The 12,578-nt window shown below is 39.6% G+C and overlaps 1 protein-coding gene across 1 annotated transcript in view; it reads right to left on the reverse strand.

Annotated features, from left to right (window-relative positions):
• Positions 1–12,051, reverse strand: part of LOC139576795 (anthrax toxin receptor 1-like) — a 62,794-nt gene extending 50,743 nt beyond the window's left edge. The window contains exon 1 of the mRNA XM_071403283.1: positions 10,461–12,051. Coding sequence (XP_071259384.1) covers positions 10,461–10,621 — 161 coding nt within the window. The 5' untranslated portion in view covers positions 10,622–12,051. The remainder of the gene's footprint in view (positions 1–10,460) is intronic.
• Between the last annotated feature and the right edge of the window lie 527 nt (positions 12,052–12,578).

The following is a 12,578-nucleotide window of genomic DNA, read 5'->3' on the forward strand; positions in this document are numbered from 1 at the left end:
GGTTTTTCACTTGTTAGAAAGGATGCTGTACACAAATCAAAGTTTCTATTGTCAAAGTTTTGGTTGCACACATGCAAATTATCTTGATTCGAAGAAATGAAAACCCCAATGTAAACCTGATACGCAAAATATTTTAAATGTTTGAAATATCTTTAAATAATGTCTGAAGTACAGGAAAACTTAATAGGGCTGACTGACCTCTGACCTCTGTTCTGACTTTCTGGTGTGGCCTGATCACCCTCACTAGAAACACAGGAGACATTGTCTTTTTTATGGGCTATGTAAAAACAAATAATTAAGAAGAATAGGCCTATGTGTGATTCACACCACGAGAAGGACAGAGAGACAGAACTGTCTCTAGTCGATTTTACCATTACCTTATGGGACACAATTATGTCCTTATGGAGTTATCAAGAGATAATTCGATTTGTTATTCTAATTTGTTTATTTTTGATATTTTTGGGGGGGGATGCAAGATTCACGATGTGCGTCAGTTTTCCCAAGGTGGAATCACCAGTCCCCTGGGGCCCTTTCGTAAATATGAAAATGGTTTTTTTCACATGCTTGCCTGTAAAAGGAAAAAATAGATGTTGGTAATGGATGACAGTTACTCCAAATTAATTGAAGTTTTCCCTCACCTCGAGTGATTTGTATTGCTGTTGTTGTTTTATTTTCTTTTCTTAGTTGTGTCTTGCTTCAAGAACAAATCTCACCAGATTGGGTCTGCTGGATGGTTAGGATTTCTCCCTAAGTATTAGCCCTCTGACTCTCTGACCTGTAACTCTGCAGTGAGATTGCCAAGATGATAGGGGAGTATAAGCCAATTCGGGGGGGGGGGGTTCAACTGTGTGTTGTTATTCTAAACTAAACTGTTGTTCTGGTCTGTCCTTTCTCGAGGTTATGGCGAAGGTGACCACAGATGGTATCTAGATGCATGGAAAATAATTTGGCCGAGAACAGTGTGAACCTCAATACCCCCTCTAATCGGCTGAAAATCACAAAAATGGTGTTCAGTATGGTCCTTCACCACTTCTACCGTGAGAGTCCGAGCCAGCAACCTGTACCAACCATCCAGAAGCTATCAACTGCCTTTTCTCTCATGTTTTTTCTCTCAGGAGTGCAACATGGGTCTATGTGGAGTGAGCATGGAAAGAGGTCCAGTTCAAACTTCTCACATGCTACTGGTGTACTGGTAGGAAAATGGACAAAGACATAATGGACTGTAAGGTCCGTTATCAAGGGTCATCCACTTTGAACATGTGCCATTAAAAGGACAAACTGAAACACTATCTGAAGAAGGACATGAAAAAATGGCAGGAAAGGAAGGATGAGTGCCAGGGATGGAGGGGGTTGGTCAACCGTGCCTATAATTGTAGTTCTGTCCATGAGCTGTTCTTGTCTATTGATGTTCTGTATTATATCATGTTTCATGTTTAGTGTGGACCCCAGGAAGAGTAGCTGCTGCTTTTGCAATAGCTAATGGGGATCCTAATAAAATACCAAATACCAAATTGATTTAGGCTTATCCAAAATTGTTTATTTGGGATATCAGGTTGATTGTGGAGGTCTGCACACTGCGAAACGTATACTAATTTAGACTAAGAATGCATAACAATACCAATCTGTCATTACCACAAGTGATGAGGAAAGTGAGGGTCTTTCTTAGCAAGGTTGGTATAAAACTGTTATAACATGTGTTCTCTCTCTCTTCCCTGTGAATTGTTCTTAAAATGCTGAAAGGCGATCTGTGCCTCTCTGGCTGGTAAGATTTCAGCAGCTATCATGTTTTCTGCTCCTCCAGAGGATTGTGAAACTAATGAGCTGCCAACTCTGGATGAGCCCCCATTTCCTGCTGTAGATAAGGACGATGGGTAATGATTGAAGGTCGTTTTCTTTTAAGTTGAGGGTAAGGTCATCTAAACCCTTAACTTCTCTAGGGTAGGGGGCAGCATTCTGAATTTTGGATGAAAAGCATGCCTAAATTAAACTGCCAGCTACTCATCCCCAGAAGATAGGATATGCATATTATTAGTGGATTTGGATAGAAAACACTCTGAAGTTTCTAAAACTGTTTGAATCATGTCTGTGAGTATAACAGAACTTATTTAGCAGGCGAAACCCAGAGGACAAACCATTCAGATGTTTTTTTTGTTGAGGTCACTCTCTTTTCAATGAGATTTCATTGGGAAATCAGATTTCTAAGGGACCTGCTTGCAGTTCCTACCGCTTCCACTGGATGTCAACCGTCTTGAGAAATTGGTTGAGGTTATTCCTTTGTGTAATGAAGAAGTACGGCCATCTTGAACGAGAGTCACTTGAAGTGTCCTGTTAGATAGAAGCGCGTTTTAATCCTGTATTGAACACAGATCATCCTGTCTTCAATTTTATTGATTATTAACGTTAAAAAATACCTAAAGTTGTATTACAAAAGTAGTTTTTTGGCAATGTTTACAGGTAACCTTTGAGATATTTTGTAGTCACATTTGAGCAAGTTGGAACCAGTGTTTTTCTGGATCAAACGCGCCAAATAAATGGACATTTTGGATACAGTGGGGAGAACAAGTATTTGATACACTGCTGATTTTGCAGGTTTTCCTACTTACAAAGCATGTAGAGGTCTGTAATTTTTATCATAGGTACACTTCAACTGTGAGAGACGGAATCTAAAACAAAAATCCAGAAAATCACATTGTATGATTTTTAAGTAATTAATTTGCATTTTATTGCATGACATAAGTATTTGATCACCTACCAACCAGTAAGAATTCCGGCTCTCACAGACCTGTTAGTTTTTCTTTAAGAAGCCCTCCTGTTCTCCACTCATTACCTGTATTAACTGCACCTGTTTGAACTCGTTACCTGTATAAAAGACACCTGTCCACACACTCAATCAAACAGACTCCAACCTCTCCACAATGACCAAGACCAGAGAGCTGTGTAAGGACATCAGGGGTAAAATTGTAGACCTGCACAAGGCTGGGATGGGCTACAGGACAATAGGCAAGCAGCTTGGTGAGAAGGCAACAACTGTTGGCGCAATTATTAGAAAATGGAAGAAGTTGAAGATGACAGTCAATCACCCTCGGTCTGGGGCTCCATGCAAGATCTCACCTCGTGGGGCATCAATGATCATGAGGAAGGTGAGGGATCAGCCCAGAACTACACGGCAGGACCTGGTCAATGACCTGAAGAGAGCTGGGACCACAGTCTCAAAGAAAACCATTAGTAACACACTACGCCGTCATGGATTAAAATCCTGCAGCGCATGCAAGGTCCCCCTGCTCAAGCCAGCGCATGTCCAGGCCCGTCTGAAGTTTGCCAATGACCATCTGGATGATCCAGAGGAGGAATGGGAGAAGATCATGTGGTCTGATGAGACAAAAATAGAGCTTTTTGGTCTAAACTCCACTCGCCCTGTTTGGAGGAAGAAGAAGGATGAGTACAACCCCAAGAACACCATCCCAACCGTGAAGCATGGAGGTAGAAACATCATTCTCTGGGGATGCTTTTCTGCAAAGGGGACAGGACGACTGCACCGTATTGAGGGGAGGATGGATGGGGCCATGTATCGCGAGATCTTGGCCAACAACCTCCTTCCCTCAGTAAGAGGATTGAAGATGGGTCGTGACTGGGTCTTCCAGCATGACAACGACCCGAAACATACAGCCAGGGCAACTAAGGAGTGGCTCCGTAAGAAGCATCTCAAGGTCCTGGAGTGGCCTAGCTAGTCTCCAGACCTGAACCCAATAGAAAATCTTTGGAGGGAGCTGAAAGTCCATATTGCCCAGCGACAGCCCCGAAACCTAAAGGATCTGGAGAAGGTCTGTATGGAGGAGTGGGCCAAAAAACCCTGCTGCAGTGTGTGCAAACCTGGTCAAGAACTACAGGAAACGTATGATCTCTGTAATTGCAAACCAAGGTTTCTGTACCAAATATGAAGTTCTGCTTTTCTGATGTATCAAATACTTATGTCATGCAATAAAATGCAAATTAATTACTTAAAAATCATACAATGTGATTTTCTGGATTTTTGTTTTAGATTCCGTCTCTCACAGTTGAAGTGTACGTGGGGAGAACAAGTATTTGATACACTGCCGATTTTGCAGGTTTTACTACTTACAAAGCATGTAGAGGTCTGTAATTTTTATCATAGGTTTTTTTCTGTGACTTGGCTCATACCTAACATAATCGTTTGGTGTGCTTTCGTCGTAAAACCTTTTTGAAATCGAACACTTAGGCTGGATTTACAACAAGTGTATCTTTAAAATGGTGTAAAATACTTGTATGTTTGAGGAATTTAAATTATGGGATTTCTGTTGTTTTGAATTTGGCGCCCTGCAGTTTCACTGGCTGTTGACGAGGTGGGACGCTACCGTCCCACATACCCTAGAGAGGTTAACCTGTTTACATTATGTGGAACACTGAGCTGATGAGTACTCACCAACCTTTTGAAGGTCTTATTAGAATTGTTACATGCTGACCAGACCGGACACGTCGCGTGCGCGAGCGTCGCAAAATAAATGTTGAAATCCATGTTATTCAATTATTGCGCCAACGAGCGTCTGTGACGCCAAGGGCTAAAATAGAAGTCGTTCCTATTTCTGACGCAGATCGCGCTGAAAGTCATCTCCTCATTGGTTTATAGAAGCAGGTACCCACGTGCCATTTACTCATTGGTTATACCCACGTGGGTGATTGAAAGACAAACTTTGTTGCTAAATAGCTAAATAGGACAAATTAACGTTAGCTAGCAAGTGCAAGCTAGCTAGCTAAATTGCTATACGTGTTTAATGCTTTTCGACCTGTCGCCAAATTAATGTCATTGGTTCAGAGTTTGTTTTGATATTTTAACCTGCGTGTCGTGATCGCGTTTGGTGTGGGGGGGCAAAATAAATTTATGCACGATAGCGCACGATAGCGCACGATGGCGTACGCGCGCAGCCGGTTTGGGTTCCGTGTTAAACAACAGTGTTTTTTATATATTTTTTTTAAACATAGGTCAATGCAACCCGATTGTGGAAAGAAAAATGGAAACAATTGAGAGATTTATTCACCTCTGAATCTATTTTTGATACTCCCTCCCATGAATAGAAATATAACCTTTATTATGATTACAGTATTACCATACTAAGTGGATTGTACAACCCAGAATGAAGGGTTTAAAATTATTTTCTATGTTGATTTCCCTTACTTTAATAGGAGTATATCATTTTTTTTATATAGAAGCTAAAATCTAAACGCTTACATAAAAATGTAATGATTATTATCACACAAGTGATAAGAGGATGGAATGGAATTTTAATATTTGTGCTTTTCTTACAACTAATTTCTGTGTTCTATTTATGTGCTGTTCTATAAACCAATTTCTGTGTTCATGCAGGTGGCTGTCTGAATGAATCCTCACTATCAGTAGCTGCAATTTGGCAGTACCCCAGACCTTGTTTTGAGAACAAGAACGAAAGATATCTCAGTTATAAGGTCTCAGCTTAGAGAGAAGCCTCGTGAGGTATTGGTCTGTCACATGTTATGAACCAGTATTGGTTGGTCACATGCATGAAAGAAAATGGTAATGATTCATTAATTATGCTAAATCATGCAAATATAACTTGTCGGTGTATAGCCGTATATAAGACAACTGCTGGGACTGCCCATGGCGGAGCTCCTGATTGACATGTGTACTATGGTGCATTGAGTTGGTTGGAACCTCTCCAGGCTGACAATAAACATGATTCATTTAAGATTGACTTCAAGAGTCCCTGTGTAAGAATTTCCATGACACAACCTTCCCACAACTTTCTGGGAATGGTGCAGAATAATTATTTGCACTTTGGAACATTTTGAGCACATTTAAGGAACTTAAAAAACATTTTTTGGGGTGGTATTTCATCACTTTAAAAGAAAGTTTCCTAAAAGGTCAAATATGTTTGCATTTCATTTCAATTTTGATAATGTTCTAGGAACATTCTCCAACTTGTCTGACATTGGGGAAACAACGGTCTGTGGGAATTTCAATACTTCAGCATAATGTTTCCTCCAGGTTTCCTCGTGGTTCTTTTTAAAAGAATGTTCTCAAATTGTTCCAAGAATGTTAAGAAACAACGTTCTCCTGTGGGAATTTCAGTACCTCAGCATAAAGTTTCCTACAGGTTGGGGAAGGTCCAGCCTTCCATTAAGATTAGAAACTTGGTCTGGTTTAGTCTTAACCATATGGATGTGTGGTAACACATCATTCCAAGATCAAAATACCTATCCGGGGCCCTCAAAATAAAGATAATTGATGATCAGGAGTCTGGGAGGGGGTTACAAATCCATTTCCAAGCAATTCAAAGTGCATCATTCCACTGTCCAACGGTCATCTACAAATTGAGAAAATTCCAGGCCACTGGCAATCTACCTAGGACAGGTCGTTCCCCCAAATTCAGCCCAAGAGCTGACCAAAAGATGTCATAGAAGTCTTTAACAAAAACAGGGTAACATGAAGGGATCAACATGCCTCTCTTACCACAATCAATGTGCACGAGTCAACTGTCAGAAAGGGACTTGGCCTACATGGGAGGTCAGGAAGGAAGAAGCCTCTGCTCTCAAAAAATAATACCAAGACACGACTGACGTTTGCCAGACAACACCTGGGTAAAAACTGAAACTACTGGAGCAATGTGCTCTGGACAGATAAGTCAAAAAGGGGAGTTGTTTAGCCACAATGCCAGATGCCATGTTTGGTGAAGACAAAACACTGCCTTGAACAGAAGAACCTCGTACCAACCGTAAAGCATGGAGGCGGTGGCATTATGGTTTGGGGCTGCTTTGCTGCCTCAGGGCCTAGCCAACTTGCCATCATTGAGTCAACCATGATGTCAATATTGTACCAGAGAATTATTGAGGAAAAGGTGAGGTCATCTGTCAAATAGATGAAGCTGAACCAAACATGGATATTGCAACAGGACAATGATCCAAAACACAAACGCAAAGCTACAACAGAATTGGTCAAAAATAATAAATGGAGGGTTATGGAATGGCCGAGTCAAAGCCCAGATCTCAATCCTGTCGAAATTCTATGGGGAGACTTACATGCAAGAAAGCCCTTAAACATAACACAGTTGAAGCAGTACTGTAAAGAATGGGCAAAAATTCCTCTGAGTCGATGTAAGAGACTGATAGACAGTTACAAGAAACGGCTACATTGAGTTATTTCAGCCAAAGAGGGCAACACAAGCTATTGAAGCTAAGGGTGCACTTGTATTTTCCGCACTATGGAATTGCATTTCTGTAGATTTGATTAATAAATGATTGCAAAGTATAATCTTTTAGTGTCATTTGTTAAATTAGTTTTCCTTTATCTGTCAATAGTGTTGAAGTGAAGATTACATATCCACCTGTCCAAATATGTACAAAAAAAATACAACTTTCCAGGGAGTGTACTTGCTTTTTCACATGACTGTATTTAAAGTCATGTTCTCAAATTGTTCCGAGGATATTAAGACAACTTTAGTAAGGTTCAGAGTATGTTATTTAAAAATATTATTTAAAAACAGATACATTCCATTCTCGGCATCAACAAAACTCTCTCTATCCTCTATTTTGTTAAGTGTGTTCAGATGTGTTGGCCTCCCCCATTAATTGGCCACACCTGATCTTAATTAGTGCTTGTTTCCATCCTGTTGGCACAGTGTACTAAGTCTATGGATAGAGAAAAGAGATTATCGGTTTGAATCTCACCGATGCCGTATCACAATAAAAAATAAATGTGTTTGCATGATTAATGCATGATTAATTTCCATGTGTTTTATCTGTGCTTGGAGTTTAAATGAGTTAACCCAAAATAAGCTAGCAGTTTTATTAAAAGTCTTATTGAAACATTCAGGGGAAATTTTAAGGAAGTTATTAAAAAACTTCCAAATAATCTATAATTTCTGTTCTCAGACTGTTAATAAAACCTCCCAGGAAAACGCTCAAGGAACCAGAGTAAAACGTTCTCAGAACCTCCCTGCAACCTAAAAAATAAAAATCTCAGAAAAGGCAATATTTTCACTTCCGTTCCCAAAACCAAAAACGTGTGTTCACACAACGTCCAAGGAACTAAATGTGCTAGCTGGGCTCTTAGCAAAGAGCAATTTCTCAAGCAAGAATTTTGCTAGGACTGTCTGGTAGTGGTCTGAGTTGGGAGGGGAAAACTGAAATCTAGCTGTTATTGGCAGACAGGTTTGGAACTCTCTTTCTTTTTGGTCTATTAGTGTAATTTACCGCCTGATAATGTCACCAGGCAGGCCAAAACTCCATCCCACCAAAACAGGCTGAAATTTCAGGCAGTCTTTTCAAACAGCTTTTACACTAAAAAGGAATTATCATAATTTTCACAATTTCACAGTACTGTATTATTCCAAACTCATAGTGTGGAAATATATATAAAAAACATGAAAATCACATTTTTGACTGCAAATGATCATAGAGAAGAAAACTCACGAAACGTTTCTCACCATCAAATTGCCAGACGGTAGGTTAGATACTCTTTCATTCTGTCTGTGTGTGTGTGTCATTGTTTTAATTCCTGTCTTTACTCCTATCTTCTTATTTCACTGCCCTATTATCTCTCTCTCTCTTTAAGCATTTATCTTTTTCCATTGTTAACAAGATACGAGTCTCAGCACAGACAGCGCAGCCAAAAGGCTGAAACGTTGGAACATCTGGACCTAATGGAAAAAGGGTTCTGCAGACACAGAGAGGAGGAGATACAGAGAGGAGTGATGAACAGACAGAGAATGAAGAAGGACAGTTATGGTAAAAAGGGGAGGGATATCAATTCAAACAAAGGAAGAGCAGGTAGAAGAGCGCAGCAGAGGAATGACTATAACAGAATTAGGGGGACAGCAAGTACAAATCCAAGCGAATACACAGAGTAACAGTGCTGGGTGTCTAATATTCTTGTTGTATTCACATGTATTCTTCTGTTAGCTAAAACAATGTGCACACACACACACACAGCAGTAGGTAGAGTATGTAAATGTTCATCATACTCTCTACATCTGTCTTTTGGATCCTACAATTCCAGATCTCTGTCTGAAGTTCCACTTAGCTAAATGTTGTGCCACCACAGAAATGTCTGCCTAGAGTTGGCATTCTGATTTAAGGGGGAAATTGAAAATCAATCTTCATCCAAGAGTAAGAGACTTTTTAAACAATTGAAGAGAGGGAAAGGCAGGCCCGAAGACGCTGAAGCCTGCTCTTCCACATTAGACAGATAATCATCCAAACAATAAGTTATAGTTTTAAAGTATTGAAGTCCAGAAGGTAGCTACATCTATCAGAACCAGATGAGGCTCCATTTGTTTACCCAATCATTAGGTCTGTCTCATCTTTGCTCACAATAATCAGGCCTTTTTTAGTGGGGGTTAAGGAAACCAATATGTAATTTGGTAATTTGGGTGAACTAACACTACTGTAGAACTACTGTAGAAGTGACAGGGAAACTCTACTTATAAATTAATTTGAGAACCTCATAGAGTAGCATAAATGAGGTATTGGATTGTAGTTGGATCAATTAAATTCAGCCTCTTTGCCCAACTGTAGTAAAGCATGGAGAAAAAATATATTGATTTGAATGTTGTGATTCAACTAGAGCTCAGCCTGCACAACTTATACATGTTTACTGTATGTGACTGATGGAGTATCAAATGTGCCACTGATCACCAGCAATCCAGATCTATCATGGACCATAAAGCGTGGCCTGAGAACTTTACAAGAAAGCATCTGCTCACTTCATTCATCCCGGCCCAAAGGGGAATTCCACTGGCCTTTTACCCATGCTTACCACAAATTCACAAGAGACAACTACAGATAGTTGGACCAAATGCTCGATCATTGTCCCACCATCATACTCACCTTGTATAAGATACTGGTTGTCAAAGATACAGGAACAAAAAATATATGTTTTCCCCATTAGGTTATATTACATTTCTAGTCAGACTGCATTCAACATTGTATAAAGTATACATAAATATAGCAATTATGTAATATCAGATTGTTTATTTGATAAGTGTAATAACCATTGAGAAAACGCTTGTGAGCCTACCATTTTGACATTTTGGCAATTTGATATTTTCATGGCCATTATTACCAGCATATGGCAAAATAAAATGTAAATTGCTTCATATGGCCTAAGGGGGCATGATAATAACAATAACATTCCTGAACGTGTCTAAGTATGACATCATGACAAAATCTGAAAACACTGAGACTGGCAACGACAGATGTGACAACGAGATGTTTCTGCAAATTAAACATTAATTGTGCTTTGGTAAAATATGAAATAAGATGGTCACTATCTACCTACCCTTAAAGTCGAAGTTCACAGATTTTACAAGGTGCACTCAACAACCAACAGTTCCCCAACTGAACTCTGCCCCCAATAGACATGACAAGCAGCAAAGGTGAGGTGGAAAGAGAAGGATGAATGACAAACTCACTTGTCCAAAACGAAGTAGAGGTCAAAGCCCCCAAAGCAGGATGGTCCACCCTGCCCTCTGTCCTGGTTGTGCCCAGCGTTACCAGCTGTCAGCACCACCAGCGCACTTACAGCACCAAGCAGCACTGGTAACCAGGAGCCTCTGCACCCATATAAATACATTATTCAAGTTTGGAGGAGCTATTTCACATGAGAGGAAGAATAACACCACCTTGGAAAACAAGTGGAGAAAAAAGGATTCCTTATTTCTGTATCTTCATCCAATATTCTTCAGCATTGAACATAACTAATCCAAAAGGGTGAAGTGGAAGGCAGAGAATGCACTGATGCTATGAATCCAGTCTGTCTCAATTTAGTCAGGAGGCTCTCATCACTGGCTCGGGGACAAGCACAGGCTACACACACATGCACTGAGCCTCATATTAGCCCACTCCTCTTATCTCGCCTTTTTCTTTTGCTCTTTTCTTACTGTTGGGAAGTAGGACAGGGGAAGTGTATTCCAGGCAGCTCCAGAGAAACCTATGTAATTGTGTCTAACTTAAAGTCTCCTTCCACAACTCCCTGACTTTCTTTTCCTTTTTTCTCATGGTTGAGGCAGTAATGAAGACAGAGGTGAGAGAAAGACAAACTATCCCCTTCTACTGCCATCTAGTGGTGTCAATCACTACCAGGAGCTCATAAGATCAAATATGTATTTGTCACATGCACTAAATATAACAGGTGTAGACTTTACCATTAAATGTTTAGTGTTAAGTCTACAAATGTTGTATTCGGTGCATGTGACAAATACAGTTTTATTTGATATTCTCCTGGTATGGAACCTTGTCATACTGACTGTCACCACCAGATGGCTAGTTTGTCTTTGAGAGTTTCAGTCTGTTTACCTGAGGAGTATACTTTAACCAGCATAAATATACTGATTTAACTTTTTAATGTGTAGAAAGATAACCTTGAAATGGGCATGGTCTAATTAATTTAACAAACGAAAAGACATTTAATAAATCATAAAATCAATTGTTATTTCTGGTTGCTTTGTAGTAAACCCCTCTAAACTTAAAACCTGTTACATTCAGTTTCTTCTGCATTGGGAATAGATTAACTAAAAATGTCATAACCACAAAACAAATATGTCAATGACCTGAAACAAACACTGTCAGTAAAGGGTGTGTAAACTTTTGGGGAAATTTGAATGTAAAGTCCATTATGCAACACTGCAACCTGCAAATAGCTATTTTAAGTATTTTTTACTGGCTTAAACTAGACCTTACAAAAACACTCTCACATCTTTGTGTATTGATATTTTTCCGGCAGTAAATGACAGTTAACATCTATCATGATGTTCTTGAAGTAAAAAAAGCACGGACACCCTAAGGTGAAGTGCTGAGTAACAGAGGATGATCTATACAAATGAAACAGAAAGTTGCACACTAACACGTATCTTTCTTTTTCATTTGTATCATGATGTTTTTACCATTTCTATTCAACCAATCCAATTAATCAGACACCAGAACATTCACATTTGACACAAAGTAAGCTGACACAATAGATGTAATTCACTGTATATTGAGAACACAGTGAAGAAAACAATTCACTTCCCCACAGAGCTGAAGATAGGGCATGAAATGGAGGGATCACTCTTCTTAACCACCTTGAATTCACATGCCTTTTGGTCCCACTCCTTCATGCAATCACCAGGAAAATCTACGGGAGTTGCATACCTGCAATCAAACAATCAACATCAGCAAATCATTTTGTTGTGTAAATCAATAGAATTTCACTCACCCAGTCTGTTAATAAACGCCTGAGATAGCTTGTGTGGATATTTTGAGAAGATAACAATGGGTTGTATATTCCTTTAGTGTGATAGATACAGACTGGGAAGGCTGAAGGCTACATAGACCATGCATTTTGTAGGTGATAGTATAAAGTTGTACCCCGAGCAGCATGAATTACAAGTGCAGTCCATGCAATCACTGTTCCTCCAGCGGGAACCAACAGGATGCCATGTCTTGTCCTTGTCGTCCCGACAATGGGTTTTGCCTAAACAAGAAAACAATTTAACATATTGTGTAGGTTTGTTGTCTTTTTCAATGTACTAGCGTAATTAAAAAATGTTTGT

The sequence above is a fragment of the Salvelinus alpinus genome, chromosome 5 (genome assembly GCF_045679555.1).
Source record: "Salvelinus alpinus chromosome 5, SLU_Salpinus.1, whole genome shotgun sequence".
NCBI classification, from domain to species: Eukaryota; Metazoa; Chordata; class Actinopteri; order Salmoniformes; family Salmonidae; genus Salvelinus; species Salvelinus alpinus.